General features: G+C 33.9%; 1 protein-coding gene across 5 annotated transcripts in view; it reads right to left on the bottom strand.

Moving 5' to 3' along the window:
• The window catches only part of LOC121368057, an 81,838-nt gene that overhangs the window by 37,423 nt on the left and 18,908 nt on the right, over nt 1-25,507 (bottom strand). For 3 of the 5 annotated variants that reach the window (XM_041492581.1, XM_041492578.1, XM_041492576.1), the window contains 18 exons: nt 23,530-23,547; nt 21,983-21,994; nt 20,418-20,530; nt 19,985-20,110; nt 18,711-18,905; nt 17,454-17,599; nt 16,849-16,973; nt 16,269-16,375; nt 15,595-15,692; nt 15,261-15,362; nt 14,465-14,602; nt 12,321-12,429; nt 11,671-11,787; nt 4,631-4,831; nt 3,455-3,564; nt 2,957-3,047; nt 877-1,014; nt 273-422 (listed from right to left, as the gene is read on the bottom strand). In XM_041492581.1, coding sequence (XP_041348515.1) covers nt 273-422; nt 877-1,014; nt 2,957-3,047; nt 3,455-3,564; nt 4,631-4,831; nt 11,671-11,787; nt 12,321-12,429; nt 14,465-14,602; nt 15,261-15,362; nt 15,595-15,692; nt 16,269-16,375; nt 16,849-16,973; nt 17,454-17,599; nt 18,711-18,905; nt 19,985-20,110; nt 20,418-20,530; nt 21,983-21,994; nt 23,530-23,547 — 2,096 coding nt within the window. The remainder of the gene's footprint in view (nt 1-272; nt 423-876; nt 1,015-2,956; nt 3,048-3,454; nt 3,565-4,630; nt 4,832-11,670; nt 11,788-12,320; nt 12,430-14,464; nt 14,603-15,260; nt 15,363-15,594; nt 15,693-16,268; nt 16,376-16,848; nt 16,974-17,453; nt 17,600-18,710; nt 18,906-19,984; nt 20,111-20,417; nt 20,531-21,982; nt 21,995-23,529; nt 23,548-25,507) is intronic. The other 2 variants (XM_041492577.1, XM_041492579.1) reach the window with 2 other exon arrangements.

Raw genomic sequence — 25,507 nt, forward strand, 5'->3', positions numbered from 1 at the left:
TGCTGTCTGATTATCATTTCTTCATTCGTTCTTTCTTTCTCTCTTTCAATAATAATTGCATAAATATTATATAATATATTACTGTTGTGACATGTATGTATTAGGGAGAAGGTCTAATAAATTGTATAACTTGTCCAAAATCCTTTTTTTTCTCTTTTTCAAAAAGCAATCAAATATGTTTTAATCAAATTGTATATAAGCAAGGAAATCAACCAAAAAGAGTTGTAACCAACCCCGACTAGTTTTAAAAACAATTAGTTTGATGTTGTCACCTCGAGCACTCTGGTGAGGACAGAAACCATAATGGTCCGCTTCTCTTTGGAGGACCGATTACTTCCACCCTGAGATTCCTGCTCTACAATCAGTGATTGAGATGCGGCACACATGAACAGAGGATCTTCCATGTACACGTCATGAAACAGCTGAAAATACAACACTAACAAATAACACAAGTAATAGTTACTACTGAATTATTTCTCTAAGCAAGCATTCTGAGAGGACTAAATAATGTTCCAAGTTCTTAATGTAACAGCCATTTCTCAATGTTTTAAATTTTAAAAATCATAATTTTGAAAAAGTTAAAAAGGTGAATTTGGGTGGCTTTATCACTAAACTGAAAGAAACGAAAACTAACATCTTTTTGCACTTGCTTTAAAAATGATTTTCCAATATTTACAAATGCAAACTAATGTTTTTTTTACAATTCTATGCGATTGCTTTAAAAATTATGTTCCAATACTTGGATTAAAATAAAGTTCCGACTAATATCATTTTGTAATTCCTTTAAAAATTATTTTCCAACACTTAAATTGATCATTTTGTATTTCCTCTGAAAATTATTTTCAAGTACTTAGACTCAAACAAATGGACACTAACATCTTTTTGCAGCTGCTTTGAAAATGATTTTCCAATGCATTCCATCCTGTCCCACTCTTCATGACCCAGTTTGAGAAGTTTTTTCTCCAACTTTAGACAGGCTTGCACATTTTCCGGTCGATGGATGTGAACCAGTTCCTGAAGAGTAAAGAAATCCAAGTAATGTTAGCTTAGAGCAGTTCCAGAATCAGAGATCAAAGTTGGTTACCAAAACAAAAATCTTTAAAAAACTAAAAATAATGATCGGGTATTGAGATTTGTCCTAGTTGCACTATGGTCTGAACTGGAGGTCCCCATTCAGAAGGTATGCCAAGCACAAGTCGAAATGTTTTGACAGAGAATATAGAACATTTTGACAATGGAAAACCCGGAAATATTGTTAAACTCAATAAAAAATCTGGAATTCCAGATAAGTCTAGAAAACATTCACCTCTGTAGAAATAATCACGAGGGAGGAGAAAGGCACAAAGGATGTCCCTTAACTATTATTTTATGTCTGGTGGGTGTGCTGATCATTTGGAGTGTTTTGGCACAGCAAGGTGTGTGTACGATATATTATTGATGTGGTGAAAATAAGTCGACATAAAGTTGGAAAGATGATTTATGAAGATAAAAACCCCCACCAAAAGTTGCTTATTTTTGTGTGTATGTTCTTAAATATACAGAATATGGAGTGTTGGCAAAGGGAAAGGAAAAGAATGTTTGTTCATCAACACTTCAGCACATTTGAAACTAAGGCTATTAATTTGGTGTCTTAAAGGAATGCCCACACAAGGCTTTTGGACTGGTATGCATATTCAACGATATATAATGCACATTATTGGTTAATATCAACAAGTATTATTATATTTACTTAATAAAACAGTGAAATGTGACGGCTATTATATATAACGGGTGCAGCCATTTTGTACCATCCCAATGAATACACCCTCTGGCGAGCCGGTGGTTATGTAATATTTAACGTGTCATGCCAGGAATTAGTCTTAGAACTGAAGAAAGAAATGTACCTGATTTTTGCGCAATGTTCTGTAATAGTAAGCCAGCAATAAGATATATTTTTTTACAATACAAAATAAACCACCATTATCAAAGTGTGGAAATAATTGTATAATGTTTTGTCCATGCAATAACCTACATACTGAAATGATAAACGGTCCTTTCAGTGGCCTCTACCTGTGATTCCTGATTGGCAGGTATATATTTTGTAGGTAGACAAGCCATTAATTACAGCCGTCTAGACACAAAATTACATACAGACAGTATTTTTTTAACATCACATGGTATTGGGATATACCTGCCACCCCTAAAATGGTAATGGGACATTATCAGCCGTCATTCTTTATTACTGTAAATCATTCGATAAAACTCTTGATTAAGTAAACTTTCCCATCTAAAATCACAGAACTGACCAATTACATAGTCCCAGAAAAAAGAACATTATTACTTGGGTATTGCTAGTGGTCGTTTTTGCTCCAATGTACCCTACCAAAAGGACTAATAGTATGTATTTTTTCTTTGGTTTTTAAGAGAGAAAAATACTATAACTCCATTTTGTTCTATTAATGCAATATGTAGTTAAATAGTTTATTATATTATCAAGTCATTTATGTTGTTTTATAAGTCAGGTTGATGAAAGCTAATCGCCTTGTCGTAAATGACTGCGTTTGTTTACACTGTACATACAGGAGTTGGTAAGAGCTGATGTCACTTCGCCCCAAGCTAGAATACCAAACGCAATGAAAATAAAAGAAAATGGATGCCCCAGTTAACAGGAATAATGATGGGGTTTTTTATTAACTCTAAAATTACATGTTTTTCATTTCTTAAAGTGTCAGTACATGTTTGGGTTTTTTAGTAACTCTAAAATTATGCATTTTTTATTTCTTAAAGTGTCAGTATATGTTGGTGGTCTGCGTATGCATCTTTCCAACACATAAGGCTCATATTTGAGTTTAGTTCCCCTTTAAGTATCCTTATACAGTAACAATTCTTATTGGGTTTTTAAAAAATTATTTTAGTTTTAAGCCATTCTTCTACTAACAACCAACAATGAGCTAAAGTATGATATATTCTATTATACCCAATATGCATGCTTAAAGGCATCAGGTATCCGGCTAGCTATTGCAAGGCTTGGGTGGAACTCTAGCATGTAGATATTCTTCAGTGCTGATCTGAAAAATAATCAACCAAAGAAAAAGAAGAGAAGTTTCAATAGATTTAATGTTATAGTTTTAATATATTTAATAATACAATATAATTTTTTTTAAATATGGCCAATATTAGGAAGACACACACAAAGTCAAAACATAGATAAATACTATTTCTTTTTACTTTTAAAAATTAAACTTAGAATTAGTCACAATTAATAAAAAAGAATGAACCATTCTACATAAAATGTAAACCATAATCATGTTGACTTTATTCCTCATAACAAATAGCTTTGGGAGAAACATATAACATTAACCAGTGAAATAAATAAGGAACAGTAATATTCATATAAAAAAATAAATAAAAATATTCTGTGTAATTGTAATTAAAACCCAGTATCAAGAATTAAAAAAACATAACAAAATAACACCTGCTGAGATTGACAGAAATTGGCTGTTTCGTAACGATTTTGTTTGGGAGACCATATTGGGAATCCTCTTCACGAGATACACGCTGAATGTATGCCCTGTTATCTTCAATCTGCAATAAACAACAACACACTGTGTAGCATCACATCTTAAATCTTCATTTATTTTCAGTTTTCATTATCTCGATGTGCAAAGGACAAGCTCGAAACAACATTGTTTGAGATAATTGTAATGATTGCTTTTGAAAATTATGCCATGGGGATATTTCTCAAGCTGAAGATACTGTGGGCCAAGTAGATAACTGAGGTCAGGATAACAACATTTGCCAATATTTTACTCTTCCCCCCCCCCTACAGAAACCATTGTTAACAGCTGCAGTGATTAGTTGCAAACAGTCACGTGATACAGAAGTGACATATTTTGCAACAGTGGATGCCCAAAAAGCTAAGAGTATTGTTTGTTGAAACTGTCGTTAATCTTTATTGCATAATAATTAAAGAAAATACAGGTCCAGGCTCGCAAATAACTACAGCAGGCTTCACACTTTATATTTCCTGCAGTTCAGTGTAATACCTTAACGTTAATGTGTCAATTCAATAACAATGTCATCATCTATTAATTGTATCAGTCAACACAATGTACAATATTCTTGACCATTAAATCCTTTCTAGAAATATTTTGAACAGGAGCCTTACTGAACATATTCTAACAGGTGAAATTTATAAAGCTTAAAACAATTATTAAAGTATATATAACCAGCAAACCAGAAAGAAATTCATTATTAGTGTGCATGCCTGTATATTTATTTCAACAAAACAAAGAAAACACGATATGATAGGTAAAGTATAATGTTATTTTTGGATATACCTTTAGTATAAACCATTCTGAGGTAGGTTCTTTTTAATAGTGATGTTTATATTATTGGAAATAATGAAAAACAGAAAATATACCGTAACATTCAGTGGAGGGAAAAAATATAATCAGTCATATATACTTATAAGACAGGGCTATTCCACCCTCAGGCACATAATTTGATATTTGACAATAAATTATGTACCTTCAGGTAAAAATCTGACAATAAATTATGTATCCTCAGGTAGAATGGCCCTATCACACATAGGTACATACAAATAATTATTTTAATCTTGAACTCACCATAACACTTCATTAGAACGTACCTGTGCATTGAGAATTTTCTTGACCAGAGTGGAGTAGTAATGTAGGATGGTGCATTCACTTCGGTAAGTGCGGACAAAATAAATTCCGCTGAAATCAAATCGTGGGGCCCGACCCATCACGTTGGTGATCACCTGTGCCAGGTTTCTTCTCTCGTCTCTGTCAAACACATGCTGATAGGCCTCATAATAACAGTCAAGCAGCTGAAATGGAAGAATTGAAAAGTTAAGGATTTTTAAAGTTTGTTTTTGTTTAACGACACCACTAGAGCACATGATTTATTAAATATCGTCTATTGGATGTCAAACATTTGGTAATTCTGACAGATAGTCTTAGAGAGGAAACCCACTACATTGTTCCATTAGTAGCAAGGGATATTTTATATGCACCATCCCACAGACAGGATAACATAGAGTCGGTCCAGGTAATTTCGTATGGTAGGGTAACTCCGTACACACAAAATAAACATGAAATCTATTTAATGTTGTTGTGTTTGCATTACCCAGCATTCAGTTTTATGGTCCCAAACTTAGTTCCTTTGAGATTCCAGCTATTTATATCTATATTTAGTACTAGCTATCGCGTTGTGAGCTGATTGGCTGAGAGTTCTTCATGCGGCAAGCTTGAACATCACATCCTTGACAAGAAAGCATCAGCAAAAAATCTCAGCATTACTGGTTAGTATACATAATTACCCTTTTCACTATTAAAATATATATATATAACAGATTTCATAATGTAAATTAATTATCATTTAAATTAAATAAAGTATATGCATGCTGGATTTTTTTAATAAAACAATTAAATTTAATAATGAAATAGTGTACGAAATCAGCCTCACTCAATGAGAGCGTTATTACATAACAGAGGCAAATTCTGTACACACTGATTGATTTTAAAATGTACACCTGCATTGCCATTTTTTTTTTCTAAAATTTTTTTCTAAAATAAAAGTTATTTTATGTTGTGTTTTGTACATACAGATATGGAAAATATTGTGATGACATTAAGAAAACGAGAATTGGGATGTAAGACGGATCTGGAAAAAGTCATCCTTGAACAAAAACTTAACAAAGCTATTTATTCAGAGCCACTTTTCGATAATGAATAATTTATTATCCAAAATCTGCTCTCAGATCTACTTGCAGACCCAGTAATTGGAAAAGATGCAACATATGCAGTGATGTGTGCATTCAGCAAAGTGAATTATGCTGAATACGAACTTGTAGTAATTTGTATAGCTTCCTCTGTAATAAGATGTTTAGGCGAAAAGGCAGAAAACAATGTCATCTGCACCACTATAATAGAGTACATAAAATCTATGTAAATAAAATATATCCGTTTGATTTTCGACAGTCAGTGTTACTTTTTTCACAGACACTTAACACTTTTTTTTAAGCACAATGCCGCAAAAGAAAAGTAAAGAAAATGTTAAAAGGAAATACACCCAAAAAAATCTTCTTGATGCCGTGAATGCAGTTCGAAACAAGACATTATCACTGAGGAAAGCGGCATCACATTTCGGTGCCAGTGATGACGATACAAAATAGAGTGAGTGGCCAAATAGACGACACTGCCAGCCCTGGAAGACCCACTGTAATACCAGCTGAAGTAGAAGACCTGCTTGTCAGCAAAGTGAAAACAGCCGCTTTGCAGGGATTTGGTTTGACAAGAAGAATGCTGGCTATTCATGTGGCTAGGCTCGTCAAACATTTTCAATTAAAAACGCCATTTAGAAATGGTATTCCTGGGAAAGACTGGATTTCAGAGTTCTTAAAAAGACACCCGGATTTAAGTATAAGGTCCCCCACAGCACTGTCAACTGTCCGCGCTAGGATGCTTAATCCTACAGTTACCGAAAAGTACTTTCTAGAGTTAAACAATACCTAGTTTCGCTCGGGATTAAAGATTCCCCGTGCGCATTTGGAATATAGATGAGACCAGTGTGCCACTGTTGCATAAGCCTGCGAAAATAATAGCAGAGAAGGGAATTAAAAACATTCCAGGAAGGGTGGGAAATAGCAGGGATGACGTGTCTGTGCTAGCCTGCATAAATGCCGAAGGGGGAGAGATACCACCAATGTTAATCGTGAAAGGTAAAACATACAAAAGTCTACATGCATATAATACAAAAGATGGCGTTCCTAGGGCTGTATATACTTACCAGCAGCAAGCGTGGATGGAAGATGTGTTGGATGAAATTTGGTTCAAAAATCATTTTTTACGACACTGCGGCGATAATCGTCCACAAATAATAATGCTAGATTCGCATTCTTCACATTAAACGTTAGGGTTTCTTGAGGCAGCATGTGAAAATAATATCACTGTAATTGCCTTCCCTCCCCACACAACCCAGTTGCTTTGCCCTCTTGACAAATCTGTGTGTTTGGCCCTTTGAGTCATGAATATAACCATATCTGTTCAGAATTCATGGCTGAAAATCCAAATAATATGGTTAACAAATGGGAATGGCCTAAACTATTTCGGCAAGCGCATGATCTTGTTTTTTCCACTACAAACATAAAAAGTGGATTAAAAAAATGAGGTATTTTTCCTCTAGATCCCAGTGCAGGACCAAGTCAGGCCTTTGCGCCATCACAACTGTTCGACAGAAAGATACCTGAAAGTGGTGTTATGCCATCCAAAATCCCGGCAACGTCTGACTCTGAGATGAATAAAGGTACTCCCTTATTTGAAGCCATCCAAAGTCTCGTCTCTTTTTATAGAAACACCGGTTGCATCTACTTCCCATGAGAGTGTTACTTTTGACAACAGTTATGACATGTCAAATGTAGATTTATTAATCTTGATGTTGTCTGGCGAACTGGAATACACTTTAGACGATTCTGGGGCTATTAATGTACAAATACCTGTTGCATGTCAAACCTCTGATCTGGTTGCCGATCATGATCTGCCTATTACCAGTCCAGAAAATAGTTTTCTTTCTGTCTCAGGTAATTGGTCGAGTGAAATTGATATGTCCTCTTTGGGTGTTGAAAGGAAAAGATAAAGACATCACATAAAAGATTAACATCTCATAGGGTGCTAACCAGTACAGAAATTATAAACCAAAAGTGTATAGAGTTTGAGAGAAAACAAAAAGAAAACAAAGAGAAGGAAAGGAAGAGGATGGAACGGGAAGCTAAATGAATGAAAAAGAAAGAAAAGAAAATTTAGTTGAATCCATGGGATATTTTTAGCTTAATACCAATTAACTCACTGCGTCGAATACATGGCATTCTCGTAGCTTCATACTTAAAACTAACAATGTGTCGAATGCATGGCAGTCTCACACCGTAATACAAATAACTGCGTCGAGTGCATGGCATTCTCATAGCTTATTGTACAAGGAAACTTTTGTAGATTAAGGTTCTTGTGAATCAACCCTAGTTTTAAATTGTATTTATGTACTTACTGTTATTAATAGCTTTATTAAACCCATTGCTGTCGTGGATCATTGTACTGTGACAGCAAAGAATGCACCAAGTAATATTCAGATGGGTGTTTCAATTCATGTTAGGCTGATATGGCCTTTTAAGTTAGTCAAACTGCTGCGGGTGGGGGTTGATAGTTTCAGCTATTGCCGGCTGGCAGTAGCTTATCTAGCTTATCTAGCAAGGTGGCATATTTTCCCCCACCTACAATAGTGTTTTATTATGATTGATGTGTACATTTTGTCATGTGCTTTTCACATTTATTATGTAATGTTATTATGTCATTTTAATTTCCTGACCACCTACTATTGTCAGGTGTTTACTATTACATATGATGTCGTTTTTTAATAAAACGGCCATTTCAATTCTAACCTGACTTACTAATTGTTTTTACCTATTGTTCTACAAGTAGCTTGCAGTTTGTCTGATATAATCCGGACTTCGTAATTAAAATTACTTGATTTGCAAAGTACCTTGTGTTTACTGATTAAATTACGACTGAATGAAATAGTGCTACTATTAAAAGGTTTTCTCGGATTTCGAGTATTTATTTAGTTTATTTAGTTTTTTTAGTTTTTTTATTAATTAATTATTAACTTTTTGTTTAATTTGAAATATTAAGCTCACTTTTTTTCTAAAACAAGGCAAAATACTACATAAGTTGCTTCAAAACGTATCTAACGAGAGAAAGTGATTGTTGAAATGGTATCTAATGAACACGAATGTAGCATTCAGTTTTTTAAATATTTAATATAAACAAGAAAAAACCCCAAACATTTTCTTTAATAAAAATGTCTTCTAATTAAAAGTAATTTAAGTTGGATATTGCTCTCATACCATAAATCTCGCATGGTGTTCTTTCAAAACGATTTGCACTTTTTATTTGAAGCCCACATAACAGATTACATACACACTAATGAGTCAATCTACTTGACACATTGACGGTAATTAGAAGAAATGAGGAGGGTGAACACTATGTGATGGTAAAGTGAGTGAAGGTGATAATATATGAGTAAAAGAAGGACAAGGACAAGAGGTCCTCTTCCCGAAAATGTTTTATAGTATGGAATTGTGAGCATGCACACTCGTTCTATCATTATGTGCCATCTCTGAATTTGCAGGCCTATTTAGAAACCTTATAACTTTTCAAAACGAATGAATTAAAATACAAGACATTGCCAATCTTCAGTGTGAGAGAATAACAGAATATTAAAGAAAAATTAATAACAAGCATTCTGAGAGTACTGCTAAAGCAATGCATGTCCCCTACCGGGCCCGACAATTTTTCAAGGGCCATAACTCTGAAAAGTGGGTAAATCACCATGAAAATTCAACTTGATCTGTAAAGCTATATACAAATGATAAAGCTATATACAGTGAAACTCCTCTAAACCAGACACCCTCGGGAGCAAGTAAAAAGTCCGGTTTTAAGAGGTATCCGGTTTAGAGAGGTTCTCTATGTACAGAATATTTAAAAAGGGACAATAAAAAATGTCCGGTTTTGAGGGAATTCCAGTTTACAGAGGGTCCGGTTTTGAGAGGTTTCACTGTACAACATTTCATCTTGATATCTCCAGGCACTGCAAAAATCAGGAAAACAAATTTTCATATCTCGTAAGTTCAAGGGCAGTAACTCAGTTAAAAATGGGTAAATCACCATGAAAGTTAAACTTGATCAGTAACAGTACATGATAAACCTATACACAGTATTTCAGCTCAATATCTAATGGTCTTCTGGAAAAAAGCCCTGAATTTTTTTTTTACATCTCCTAAGTTCAAGGGCCATAACGATGTCAAAAATGGGTAAATCACTTGACCAAAGTCAAACTTGATCTGTGTAACAGTACGTGATAAACCTATATACAAAATTTCAGCTCAATATCTAAAGGTTTTATGAGAAAAAAAAAATTCACATCTCCTAAGTTCAAGGGCCATAACTCCGTAAAAAATGGGTAAATCATCATGAAAGTCAAACTTGATCTGTAACAATACATGATGAAACTATACACAAAAGTTTAACTCAATATCTCAAAGCCTTTGGCAAAAAAACCATCCGGAAAACATGTGGAACAGACGGACGGACAGACAGACAGATGGACGGACGGACAAAGATGAAACTTATAGTCCCCTCCGGTTGGACTGGTAGGGGAATAATAAAAATTGAAAGTGTAGGTTACCAGTTTTAAAGAAGTCTATTTATGCTTTACATCATATTACTTTTTGTAACATTCCATATTATAAACATTTGTATTCTGTTTTAAGACTAACTTCAGTGTACCGTATATTGCTGTGTATTAGCCGACTTTTGAAGGCTAGAAACACTTTTCAAAAGAAGAGAGTCGGCTTATACACGGAAGCAACAAATTTGAGCATAAAATTCTGATCAAAAATACTCCCGACTGTGACTTACAAATTTTGATCAGACCCTTAGCCTTTCACAGATTATGTAACAATAATTTGTGCACAGTATAAATAAAACACCCCATCCTGCAATATTATGCAGTTTTTTGTTCTTGAATGCATTATAAGTTTGATGAATAATAATAAAAAATTACTTGTTTTATTGTCATTTCAATGGTAAAAACGTATTCTTTCCAACTGTCCGCCATCTTTGTTTGACCTGTGCTGGGACCAGTCTTTCATATAGCAAATTTAAGATACAAAACAGTGTTTTTTCTTCAAACAAGTATTATATTTGTAATATTATTATTTTGTTGGGAGGGTGCATTAACTGTGAAGTAATGCCATAAATAAATTAAGCTCATTATTAACATTAGGGGCCTACTGACTGAAAAAAACATAACATGAATTTTAGGACGATAATTACTCCCACTATTGTCACATGACCATACCATATACAGTGAACAGCTGCAGTCATGGACCGCATGATCTTTTGTTTCTGTGTGTGTGGTGGGGGATTAAACATGCCTCAATGATTTTACTTTTTGCTGTCCAGTGAATAAATTAATTACTTGTGTGCAGTGATATGTTGTTACATTTCATTTCAACTTATTTTCATGCTTATATCCAATTAAGGTTCAAGCACGTTGTCCTGAGCACACACCTCAGCTATCTGGGCTGTCTGTCCAGGACAGTGGGTTAGTGGTTAGTTAGTTAGTGGTTAGTGAAAGAGAAGAGGGTGTAGTGGCCTTACACCTACCCATTGAGCCCTTAAGAACCCGTTTTGGGTTGGAGCTGGTACCGGGCTGCGAGACCTGTACCTACCAGCCTGTAGTCCGATGGCTTAACCACTGTGCCACTGAGGCCGGTTATGTTGTTACAGCTTGAATTATTTATTTTTCCTGTTATGCTTTATCAGTTCTAAATTATTTTTCACGGCATGGTAGATGTTGGCATTGATTGCGATCGCGATTACCGTGTTTGTAATAATTAAAGGGAAAACAAATATAATGAACAAGAAAAGCACAAGTCTATTTGTTGACAGTATTATTGAAATCGATACAACATACAGCTGGACAAAAGATGACTTCGGCTTATACACAAGGCCGATGATTTTGTACTAGATATTTAGGGTCAAACTAAGAGGTCGGCTTCTCCAAGGAGTCGGCTAATACAAAGCAATATACGGTAGTTGCTTTTGATTTTACCTCTCTTTTGCATTCCAGGAATGCAGTATGACTGCTCCACAAATCAAGGAGAACTCCGAACCGATCAACCCCTTGATGTGCATAATCAGAGATGTTAAAGTCTCCAGCAGTCTGTTGCTAAAAAGAAAAAAGAAAAAACATCTAAATGAATAAACTCTCACATGTTTTGGAGTGAATATTTTGTATATTATTAAATGTTTTGCTGATAAATTTATGTATTTTTTTTGCTTTTTTTAAAAAGCTTATTTTAGCACCTAGCAGCCATTTTTGCCAGTTATAACCAATGTAACATCAAAATGTGAGGAGTTAGAAGTATATACATATCATAACTGCCATTCTGTTTTTGAGACATAATTACTGTTTCAAATCATAGAATTTTGGTGCACCAATACTTGCTGTTTCACACTATAATTAAAGCATTTCATATTTTTGTTAAACAAAGAGATGTATATCTTTAAATAGATAAGGTTCCTCATGCTCTACACAGAACTAATAAAACTTGACAGTGATAACAGACAATAAAAATTCTTTCACAAATTAAGGAGGCCTTTTGAAGTGATTGGTGGAAAAATATGAGATCTCGTGGTTTGCGTCCTCGAGTAACTCTGCAACGGGCACATGCGCAGTGGAATGAGAAAGAAGTCTATTACCGAATGTTTACGAGACGAGTCCATTCCCTTGATATTGGTTTCTTGTCTCAACTCTCGATCTTTCTCAATGAACATAGATGCAACTAGCAACAGGTTATTTTCCAGTGTCCTGAAAAATTAGGCATACATTTTCCAACTTCTGTGTAATTGTCAAACAATTGTCTATCATTCAAGTTAAACATAAATGCAATAGTTAGCAAACATTATAAAAGTAAGTCAAAAACAGTCACAGGTTTAGGTACTCTATAGTCAATTTTTAAAAATAAATGGACCCTGTTTTGCATGTTTGAACTAGCCTGTACAGAGTTTAACTGCCCAAATGCATTGAGGTGAGCCTAACTGCATTGTGCTTAGTTGAACAGTGAATGAATGGACTGTATTGTGCACAGGTTACATTATGTACTTCTAAAATGCTCCAAATTATATAAATATTCGACCGAGCAGTCAATTCTTTTTATTTTTGGCTTGTAACTTCTTTTTTTAATTTTTTTAATCTAATTTCTTTTTGACCACCCGATCTAATCAGCGACCAAATTTAATGAGTAAAATTTTCTTTATGAATTATATTAGAGATGCGCATCAAAAGGTTTAGGTACTCTATAGTCAAAGATAACAAAAACACAGGTTTAAATAATCCTGGATTTACACTGTGGTGAGAATTCATTTATCAAGCTTCCACTTTAGTGCTTAATTGTGCCATATATGTTGTGATTCATATAGTCACTTCTTGCAACAGGCAAAAATTAAAACAATTTGTATTTTTCAGTGGTAAGCCCATTCTGTTTTGTAATACTGTGCATCGACTTTTTGGAACAAAAATGCAATATTCTGATGTGTATAGGTAAGCCCGATTTTATCCAAAATATTTTTCATTAATGTAAACATTAACTGATCTAAAATATCATAAAAAGAAAGAACCCCACCCCCACCATCCAAAAATATCATAAAAAGAAAGAACCCCACCCCTACCATCCAAAATATCATAAAAAGTAAGAACCCCTACCCCCACCATCCAAAAATATCATAAAAAGTAAGAACCCCACCCTCATCTTCCAAAAATATATTTAACAAAATTAAATAAGGGTTAGTAGTCACTTTATTTTATCACATTTTAATAAAAGATGACTTCTGAACACTGTTTCAGTCAAATATGACCCACAATACATGCAAAATTCTTGCATCAGTGAGTTTTCTGTGCATTTATGAGAACTACTGAATGCGCATTCAGCTAGGATTCATTACATGCTGGTTCGTAATGATACTTGTCATTTCGTTCACTCTAAAATGTTGTTTAAATCATGAAGTTTTAAAACATGCCATAATGTTGACACCTTAAAACGGATGAATCTTTTTTTCTCTTAACTCTATTTAAGGAAAAAATGCCTAAAATATCTACTGGCCCTCTATTAATTTTGTTGAGTATACCTATCCTTTCACATGTGAACATTATTTTGTGTCTTTATCAAACTTTTAAATGAACATATGCGAGTAAACTCGTATGCTCCCAATGTTATTTTTGTCAATAATTAACCCAGCCGTCTAAACGTTAAAGGCCTTGTTATGAACAGTCCTGTCTGTGGGGAAAATGCATATAAAATATCCCATTCTGCATTTTGGGGTAGAAACAAGGTTTGCTCTCTAATTTTGATCATGTGTCCAAACAATCATAGCTTAAACACCAAACAGCCAAAGTTTAGAATATCTTGAGGTTTGTGTTAAGCAAACAATCCTTTCCTTTTAACCCGTTTAACAAACTTTGCTTTGAAGTGATACATGGCAAGTAAGTTCATATATTGAATTTTTTTTATTATTACCATACTGGGGTTTTTTTAATTTGGGAAGGAAGGAAATGTTTTATTTAATGACGCACTCAACACATATTTTTTACGGTTATATGGCGTCAGACATATGGTTAAGGACCACACAGATATTGAGGGAGGAAACCCGCTGTCGCCACTTCATGGGCTACTCTTTTCGATTAGTAGCAAGGGATCTCTTATATGCACCATCCCATAAACAGGACAGCACATACCACAGCCTTTGATGTACCAGTTGTGGTGCACTGGCTGGAGCGAGTTTTAAATTTGGCATATACTGACGAACACTGGTATTTAAATATAATTTTTCTACAGTTACAAACTTACTTCATGTCATTTAACGCAGCATCATACATTATGTAATATCCACGCTGGTCTTGCACATGGACACGCCCATCACTACTGGAGTAAAAGTCATCATGGTTTTCCACCTCATCAAACTCCACAAACTCTGACTCACTTACTCTGAAAAGAAAAACATTACAAGAGTTGAGAATATTCTGTGCAAAATCATTGTACACTACATAATTTCTTTTAATTAATTATTTTCACTATGGCTTACTAACTAAACTATTATTTGCGATTTTGGACTAAATTAGCATCAGCATCCCAAGGTAAAATATATTTTTTGCTAAGGGGAAAAATGCACTACACTAAAAGATATCTAAAGATTAAACTGGCATATTTATTTGTAGCATTGCATGGTTTGATGTCAACCCAAAACATGATGAGATTGGTGAGAAAAGCTGTAGTCAAATTCAAGTTTTATTTAGCTAAATAAAACATAATAAAATTAAGATTCTTTAAATAAATGTATATGTATATGTATATCCTGGATATTCAATATAGGCAATAGACTAAACATTATTTAGCAAAGGATTTACACAGCTAGTTTTACTCCTTTGCATGGAGTTATATCTCTTTACAAAAATCTCCACATTCCATTAAAAATTGTTTAACACATTCATTTAGAAAATATTACATAGTTACAATATTTTCCTTAGTAGCTTAAAACTAACTCTTCTTATTATTTTAATGTAGATTGACATAATATAAACTGGCACCAGAATGAACATGAGTGAACATGAGAATGTTGAATGATATAACTGATGCGAGGACTCACTTGAAGTCAGCTGGTGTGTTGTGTAGATACGTGTGAGAGCCCAAACCACCTCCTCCACCCACCGTTCCGCTTGTCTCCGTGTGATTGCGGTGATTCTGAGCGCTGTCAAGGAAATAAAATATAAATCAAAACAAACTAGCATGTGACTACCTGATATAAGTGAATTAAAAAAAAACCCAGTATAGCATTATTCAACAATGTGTACAAAAAAAAAAAAGGAAGAGAAGAAATCTAAAATAAAATGATATATACTGAACACATAATTATATTTTTGAAATAATCTAACCAGTCATGTTCAGATATGATAGAAGTGTCATACTGAGCAATATTTTACCTCTTTTTTGTGTAGACGCCTCCTTCATGAGATAGCCCAACATCATTGATCGTCAATGTTCGCTCAATTGACCGAAAATAGTTCAGAATACTCAAGCACTAAAAGAAAGATTTCAAAATAAATTGTACACATAAATATTAAAACTGCATTACAGTTGCTGAAATTATTATTTATAGCCTGAATATAGGACCTAATCTTACTTTTCATCAAATAATTTTTAAATACTTGCGTCATACTAGTCTAGCTATCATAATCCACACATTCAAGTTAGAGCCATAATATCGTTGAATGAAAAGAAAATAAAGAAATCTTTTTGCTTATTAACAGCTCAGCACATTTCAAACTATGGCTATTTGGTGTCTCAGTGTTACGTGGATTCCACTGTCTCCATGGTTTTAGGTGAGTTAAAATACACCAGTGAAAACAATTTACAACTTCATTTAATTCAATACAAACACAGGCATAAAGGCTCCCATTTTTTGTGAGCTGATTTTTGGCCGAATTAAATGAAAATGCTCGAATCTTGGATTGCAACTAATATTGTAAATAGAATGATGATAATAATTGGTGAAAAAATTTCAGGTCAGATAATTTTACCCGAATATCGTTTTTCCTTGAATTTAAAACTGTCTCCCCACCTATGCTTATGAATACAAAATGTATAAAACTCTCACTGTTCTCTGCAAGTCCCTGATTCGAAGGTGACGAAGTTCCAGAAAGGAAAGAAAGGCTCCTTGAATATTCACAGCACTTCCCCGGTCATGTTCCTCTTCATCCAGACCTATCAATAGGACAGACAGTTTTATTAACAATAAAACTCTTAAAACTCATTCACAGACTTTTATCAATTTACTCCATACTAACCTATTCCAAGTGTAGCAGTAAAATAAAACAATCAGGGTTTGATCATAAGCTCGAAATGAAAGTACCGGTACATATGGTAAATATGGCTGAAAAATATTGTCCTAGTCTAAACTGGATTCTGAACAAACCAGAATCTTCTCACAACCGGCCAACTTTCATGGTCTCGAAGTTTCTAAATTCTAAAATGCGACTTTCTGAATACTGATCCTGTCTAAATCGGATAAATATTAAGTCCCCGACATGATCCGGTGTAGACAGCTTTCACTGTAGTTCCATTTCACAAAATGCTTTTCTTTAATAAATTTAAAGTGGTTTTTTTTGTGGGGGTTTTCTCGGGAGGAGTGAGTGGGTGTGTAGGTAATTGTTGTTTTAACTGTTAATCTGGATTACCTAGCATTTGTATTGAAGTCATATAGTCAAAGCTTTCTTTTCGCTTCCGTGCAGTTGCAGATTTAGATGGCCCACTTTCTGTCAGATTTTCATCAAACTCATCAAAACGAGTGTCTTCATTACAACTATTAAACAAATTGAATAAGATCAATACAAATTTATCCTTTCATTCACACAGTGAAGTCAACCAAAAAATTTGATACATGCAATTCTGCTGTTATTCATTCACTATCAAACTTTAAATACAAGATAAAATCCATGCACATGCAGTGAAGTGTGCATTACAATACTACATGCATTGTACATTATTATGTGAATATAAACAATATTTCACAGATTCTCTGTCTATATCAACATGACTAGAGTGCATGCAACCACTATCATTCCACTTAAAATTCTGAAGAAAATAATATGGAGAACACCATTTGCTTTTTTGTGTAAAGTTCAAAAGAACCAAATAAGATTTAATCATTTTCAAATATACAGTTACACCAAGAAAATAATATGTACAGTTTATGGTACTTCCTGAGTATTAACATAATACAGATTCGCAGCGACCGACTTTAAAAGAAATTTGTAAATACTTCAAGAAGCACACTCCTTACTCTTTGTATAGGTCTGGATTTCCGTAGATTTTCCTCCACACATTGCTCGTACTGAAGTGTGTGCGGTGAGAAGTTACCGAAACTGGATTAATCACAGGTGGATTGCACACAAACTTTGCATGATCCTTCAAAGTGTCTTGGACTTGCTTTAAGGTAAACAAATATGCATGCAAACATCCATCGACACAAAACCAACCACATACATGTACATGCAGTAATAAAACAACACCAAAATTGAACAACATCAAGTGTTATTTAATTACATAATACACAAATGATATATTAAACCAGCATTTTGATTGCACTTGGGAGGTTTAGTACATGGAACTGGCAATTGTTACAGCTGTAAAGAGATAGGATAACATTTTTAAAAAACAGAAGGAAATGGACAGAAGTTAAATGTATGATATACATGTCCACAATGCACCACTTACAACACTGCATTGCAAGACACATTAAAAGTAGAAGTCATGATACTATTTTAAATTTTTTATTTATGTTTCGTTAATTTAGCCATTTTGAAAGATGTTTGAATCTAAGTGAAATTTGTGAAAACATGATACAAGACAATCTGTATTTGTACCATACAATCACCTAAATTTAGCATCATATTCAAAATATTACTGCATTGTAATGGATCATTTATTTTACAAAGATCTGAGTGTCAAATGTTTTTTAAGTCCAGACTCGAGACTTTAGCACAGCATCCAGATCATCGGCAAGGCATTTAGTAAAGCCTTCAATCTAGATTAACAAACTTTAAACACCGGCTCTAGATTTAACCCTTGCAAAAATTGTTTTGTTTTTTTATCGTACCATGGTCACAACTAGTAAAAGTTACACATTTGTTTTGTATAATGAAACCACTAGAGCACACTGATTAATTAATAACGTTTGTCTTGTTTAACGACACCACTAGAGAACATTGATTAATTAATCGTTGGCTATTGGATGTCAAACATTTGGTAATTCTGACTCGTAGTCATCAAAGGAAACCCGCTACATTTTTCCTAATGCAGAAATACAAAGGATCTTTTATATACACTTTCCCACAGACAGGAAAGCACATACCACGGCCTTTGACCAGTTGTGGTGCACTGGTTGGAACAAGAAAACCCCCAACCAGTAGAATGGATCCACCAAACTGATTCGATCCTGCAACGCAACCACCTCAGGCAAGTGCTTAACTGACTGAACTAAATTGCGCCCCACAACTAGCGAACACAACAACTACACAGACTGACAAGATCAGTATACCTCGACATCAGAAACCTTGAGGAAGTGAGCCTCAACACGAAGCAGTTCATCAATGATGTTGTCCTGCCTCATCCGAGTCCAGTGCTTCTCCTGCTCCTGGTCTGTCTCGGGTTTCAGCTTTATGAACTGCAGCCAGTTAGAATCTTTCTTCAGAGCGTGGGTAGCGGAACCAGTGGCCCACATATCATCACCAAGCTGTAATGGAAAAATGTGGTTTATAATTTAACACACAAACCTGCTGCTAACTGCAATGTATACCTCATGTGTCTTTTTTTTCTAACATTTCAGACTGAAAAGAAAGGAAAGGAATATTTGTTTAATGACACCTCAGCAGTTTTAAACTGGTTATTTGGAAGAAGGAAGGAAATGGTTGATTTAAACAAAACACTCAACATATTTTATTTACGGTTATATTGCTACTCTTTTCGATTTGCAGCAAGGGATCTTTTATATGCACCACCCCATAAACAGTATAGCACATACCACAGCCTTTGATGTACCAGTCGACGGTGTGGCTATTTGATGTCTGATATATGGTTGTTTTGACACTTAGTCGGGAGAGAGAAAGAGAGAACACCTTTGACACGCATTTTTCTACAAGCAGGACGTTACCGGTACCTACTATTAGGAGATAACCATTTGGAGTTTTTAGATTTGCAGGTGTTATTGTCTATTTGATGCCTGCAAATTTAATTTTTGACCAAACGCCTTAGCCTGAGATAAAAAAATCTGTGGGAATCAAATACACAACAACACCTGAAAACTAAAAACACCACATGGCTATGTCCATTGTAAACTGAAGTGGGTTTTTTCATGGAACTACATGTAAATTTGAATGTGTCATATTTCTTGGGAAAACAAACCCTGACTGTAATCTAACCATAAACCCTTGAACAGTTAGCTTGGCCTGTCCCTCTTTCTAATGATGTCTCTAGATTTGCATTTCATTTCAACTTATTTCTCTGCTTATATCCAAATAAGGTTCAAGCATGCTGTCCTGGGCACATACCTCAGCTATCTGGGCTGTCTGTCCAGGACAGTGGGTTAGTTGTTAGTGGTTAGTGAGAGAAAAGGGTGTAGTGGTCTTACACCTACCCATTGAGATACCTGAGGTGTGTGCCCAGGACAGCATGCTTGAACCTTAATTGGATACAAGCACAAAAATAAGTTGAAATGAAATAAATGAATGTAAGGAACATAATTTGGCAATAAAATGAAACAATGGATGCTCAACAACACCTGTGCATGAATGAATGAAAATAATGGTGTACTACCTCAGTCCTGTCATACAGCTTGAACACCCTCATATGTTCCTGCTTCTGGAAAGCCTGCTTGAATTTCCGGCTGACTGCAGCAAACATCTCCATCTCGTCTGCCGAGTTTTTAACAGACTCAAGATCCTAAACGGTAAGGTAATGAAAACTATTAGGCACCATCTTGAACATGATGAAGTTGAACGTCTGATTTTTTCTAACTATTGACAGGCACAATCATACATCTTAAACATCACTTCTTATTTAACATGTGACTAACATGCCCCACAACACACTAAAAATAATGTATATACATACATACATACATACATACATACATACATACATACATGTACATACATACATACATACATACATACATACATACATACATACATACATATATATTAAATGCTTATAATGATTAAAACATAAAAGAGTAAGTCATACTCACATAACTGATGCCATAAATGTTGATTAGAAAAGCGATATGTGGTTTTAGACTAACAAAGTCATTCACATGTAGTGGCAAACAAAAGCTTTTTTCATCAGATGCCAGTCCACCTCCTGAAAGTACCAGATTAAATCAATTAAGATGTAATTAGCATGTATAACATTTTAGTGGATTCAGCAAGGCCATACAAGACACTAGTTGATGACACTAAATTTACAGAGTTTTCTGCGATTGTTTTTTCCGTGATTAATTGAACACACAACAATGGTTGAACCAAAATGATTGCAAACAATGGTTAGCCAGCCTGTATATTATTGCAATATTTTACTAAATGTAAGTTGTTTTTAGTGTCAGATTTGATGACCTCGCTAAAGTTTTATGTTGCTAATATGTCACTTATTTAGATTTCAGTATGATTTATACAATGTCATGTAGTAAACCCTCGTAATTTTTTTAATTTTATTTTTATTTTATTTTTTTTAAATCAGGGATAAAAATGAATGTACACATGTACATGTAATACTAATTTTTGAAAGTAGAGTAATACTGTGAAATTATTGTCAAAGAAGATAGCCAGGAAATAGTTTTTGGCCGATATTAAATATAAATCAGATTTTGAGTCATGTAATAGTAAAAATACACCATATGATGCTAAATATTATCTGATGCAAACTACATAATAAATTAAAGAAAGAAAAGCCATCATTAGCAAACCTCAATTAATGTTCATGGTCAGAGTACTAAGAACATACATGTACATGTTGGGCATTTAAGGGAGTCATTTCAATAAATCCCACTAATAACAGCTTGGCATAATGGAGTGGGCTAAACTTGAAATATATGTGGTCTTAACAACTATTTTGTGTCAATAAATACAACACAATGATATATGTTTAAATTAACATAAAAATAACATTCACATAACAAACAAAAAAATATATAATTCAGCTAAAAGTGAACCCTTCTCCACCACCCAATAAAAGAAATCTAATAAAAACAAACAATAAAAAAAAAATAAAAAAAAAAAGCAATAACAGGAAAGTGTAAAACAAAACGATTTTTAAAAACTTTATTTGGAAAGCCCAACTTTGTTCACTGCATCAACATACATGTACTACAAATAAAATGACAGATTCTGTTACTTTAACTGAACTACTGTGTTTGTTCTAGGTATTTTTGAATGACAGAGTAATAAGTATCAGGCAATGTTACCCCAAGGAATTACTATAATAATTATGATGGACAATGTAGTGGGGTTACCTCTTAAATGTATTTTAGAATCAGAATACAGCTCTATAGGCAAAAAAGGAGGTGTACTCAATCTCTGCAAAGATTAAAGTGAGGTGTTCCACAAGGCTGTATATTCAGACCATGGCTTATTTTAATAAGGATCAATATGTTTTTTTAAATTGTTACTGTCAATAACACTCATATGGATTTCATTTCTGATGAAAATATATATGTAAGAAATCAAAACAAATTAAATAATGATCTCAAGAACATAGAACTTGTGTCTGCAAAAATAAACAAGCTTTTAATAAATAACAAAAATTCATGCTACTTACTTGGACCCTTAACTGTCATTGGAAAGAAACAAGTCCATCAGTAGATATTAAAAACACAGAAATAACACTATGTATGTTTAGTACCCCAGCGGTCACTCACAACAGAATATTTTCAATATTTTCTCAGTGAGAAATATTCTGCATTGGTCTAATAAACAATACTATTGGACGATTTGCCGCTTACAAACCAATGACCTTATCGGTACTAAATATTACATCATCATGATTTGGCAAACACACAAAATGATGTCATGTAGTTCAAAGAATTCGCGTTTACGGCTCTCTGTTTTTGGTGTTAAATTTGTAACAAAATGTCATTTTAATGCAATACATTATAGATATTTTTGCAGAATAAAGATAACTCTTTTTTTTTTTTTAATTATCTATGAATGTAATTAAACTACAAAGTTGTAGCAATACTCAAAACAGTGCATAATGTGGTTTATAATGTTTCTATACATGTACATGCATGTGTGTCGAAAATAAAGGCTTTTAGAGAAAAAAATAGCCAAGATAATAAATAGAATAACAAACTCAGTACCAGTTATTATCAAATGTATGTCCCTCGTGAAACAATTTTCATTTGTCATTCGCTAAAGCTTGTGACAACTGAAAATTATTTCACTCAGAACATAAATTTTATAATAACTGGTAACTCGTTTATTATCCTCTATTTACAACTGGAATACTACAAGTTGTAAATGCCCTTATGTATTACAAAATTAGTTTAAAAGTACTTATCATTTAACATCACAATACAGAAATATTGTAATGTCAAAACATTGAGCTCATTGTGTTGTTAAACAAAACAAACTTTAAATATACAGACAACATAACTGATTAAAACAAGAAATATTTAAAAACCTCAAAAACATAAAACTTGCGTATAAGTATATAAACAAAATGAACCAGTATACAGTTTAAGTTTGAGTTGTATATGGTGAACAGTTCAAACAAAAAGGAATGGAAACCAATGTTCAGTATTCAGTACCTGAACATTACCGTGAACATAACCACTGAGCAAATGATTCAAACAGCAATTATGTGCTTTTTGTTTTCTTTAAGGGTCTTACTGGAATGAAATGTTTAGAAACCCTGATCTTTGAGTGAGAGACAAACCAGCCAAAAAGCTTAAATTATTTTTCATGAATCTACACTTCCAAGTGCATTCTCCAACTTAATCCATTATTATTAAAAAAAAATTATGTGATTGCTGAATTAACAGCTATGTTGTCTTTTTTAATAAAAAAATATTGGTTTAATAAATAAAATGGCAAAGAATATTTACAAAACTAATAACCCAAAACTGTAGGATTCTTTCAGACCAAAGCTTCTTATTTGTATGAGAATCTGTGACAAATCCACCGAATTGACCAAAATTCACAGAAACCAAAAAGGCTGACATATACATGGAAAGTGGTGGTATAAAATTCCTCTTCACATTCATTCACAAATGAACAGAGGAGTTGTGGTGGTGGAGGGGGGATAGATACAAGTAACAATAACATGTTTCTAAATGAAAACAAAACAAATTGCATGCTACTTACGATGGACCATAAACCGAACTGTCACAAGAAAAAGTAAGAGATTAAAAAAAGAAACTGAAAGTTATTAACTATCTGACATGCAACATAACAATTTAATTTACAGAGTTTGTATTCCTAAAGTATCAGATCAAGTATATACTCTATGGCCTGTCAAAGAACAAGTGACACACTTGCTGACTAGAATTAAGTTTTCTCCCATCCCTAGCCATGCAAGACAGGCATATTCCATGATGTCAGCCCACACAGAATAAATCAGTCTTGCATGATCACGTGACTTCTGTTGTTTGAGCTGATATTAACATTGGGTAAACGGCAAAATAACGTAAGAAATGCTTTTTATATTTTGTAAAAACAAGGAAACCTGCTGTCATAATGAAAGTATACTGTCATTTTCGGTTTATATTTTTAGTATAAACAATTTTGGGTACGATCTTTTTAATGGTTATTTTATTGTAAGATGAAAAAAAAAAATGTAGGTTTTTCACGTTTTCCCAAAATGCTTGTTTTTCATCAACTGGATGGGAGAAAAATAATCCTCCATTATGTATCCATGTGGGACAGGGCTATTCCACCCTCGCCGGGTGCATAATATGATGTCAGGGACTTGGCAAGCCTCGTCCCTGACAACACATTATGTACCCTTTTAGGATATGAAATAAATAAAATACTTTGCCGTTGCTCATTGGATTGAAACAATTTGTAAGATAAATGGTATTTAATGACCACTGATGTATAATTCTCTATTTATTCCACACCCATTGTTTGAATCAACTAATTAAAGCAAAGTAATAAACTTTTACTAGCAGTTTATTATGCGTCACATGACCTACCCCTCAACTTTGACTATATTTTCAATTGCGTATTATATTAATTATGTTGTTATTTTCAATACAATATATAGAAATAAAGTTTTGGACGTCATATAAGAATTCTGTATGTCATACTGCAAAACACTTACATGTGTACTTGCATTACTTGAGCATATCGAAAGTTAGGCAAAAAGATTTGTTTTCCTCTCTTCTTTTTAAGTTGCAGGCAGAACAAAAATAACAGGTTAAAGACATTAGGTTAATACTGTTTAGACTGAATGGGGGGGAGGGGGGGAATTGTCATTGGCAAGACTATTTGAGTTCCTCATACCTATCTTCACAGGATTACGGTTCACAATTTATGTTATTAACCTGGGCACAGTTTTACATAGCAATCTTAGTGCTAAGATCACTTACCGTATATCGCTGTGTATTAGCCGACTCCATGCATTAGCCGACCCCCTAGTTTCACCCTCCAAATCGGCTTTAAACTTATAGACCTTGTATATAAGCCGACCCCCCTATATAAAATTAACCAAGTCAGATGTCTGTGTGGTCTACAAAATGACAAAGTACATCTGCTTTCAAACGTCATTTGTCACAGCAAACTTATCCGGAAGCAGTAGCCGATTTCTATTTATAGAAACGGTGTCCGGTTAATTTATTTCTCGTAAAATATAAGTACCAAGATAGCGAAATATACCTAAACATTCTTGATTGCAACCACACGTTAAAAACACATTGACTGTTTGCATTGTTGATTGTGCTAATCGGTCTTTTCATTACTAGTCGGCTATACCCTACCATACCCAACCACCCGTGTCGATTAATCCCAAGCCGACAAACAAAACAAATGAAGCTGGAACAATTAACGTGTTCACCGGTTTAGTAAGCAGTTTTGTAATGACACGTGACCTGCGAAGTTTTCCGAAATTGTTTTGATCGGTCACCATTTATTGTTGTTTAAACAGATAAATATTACTAAATAACTTTTAAACACCAACATTTATTAAAGATGAACATATATATACAATTTTAATATCTTTTATTTGTAATAGCTTGTGTTAAAATGCAATATTGAACCTTTATGAAAGCGGAAATGCAGAGCACAATAATGACAATAGATCAAGTCAAGCCGTGACGTCACTATTCTAACTTTACATTTCCAA

The sequence above is a fragment of the Gigantopelta aegis genome, chromosome 3 (genome assembly GCF_016097555.1).
Source record: "Gigantopelta aegis isolate Gae_Host chromosome 3, Gae_host_genome, whole genome shotgun sequence".
Classification (NCBI taxonomy): domain Eukaryota; kingdom Metazoa; phylum Mollusca; class Gastropoda; order Neomphalida; family Peltospiridae; genus Gigantopelta; species Gigantopelta aegis.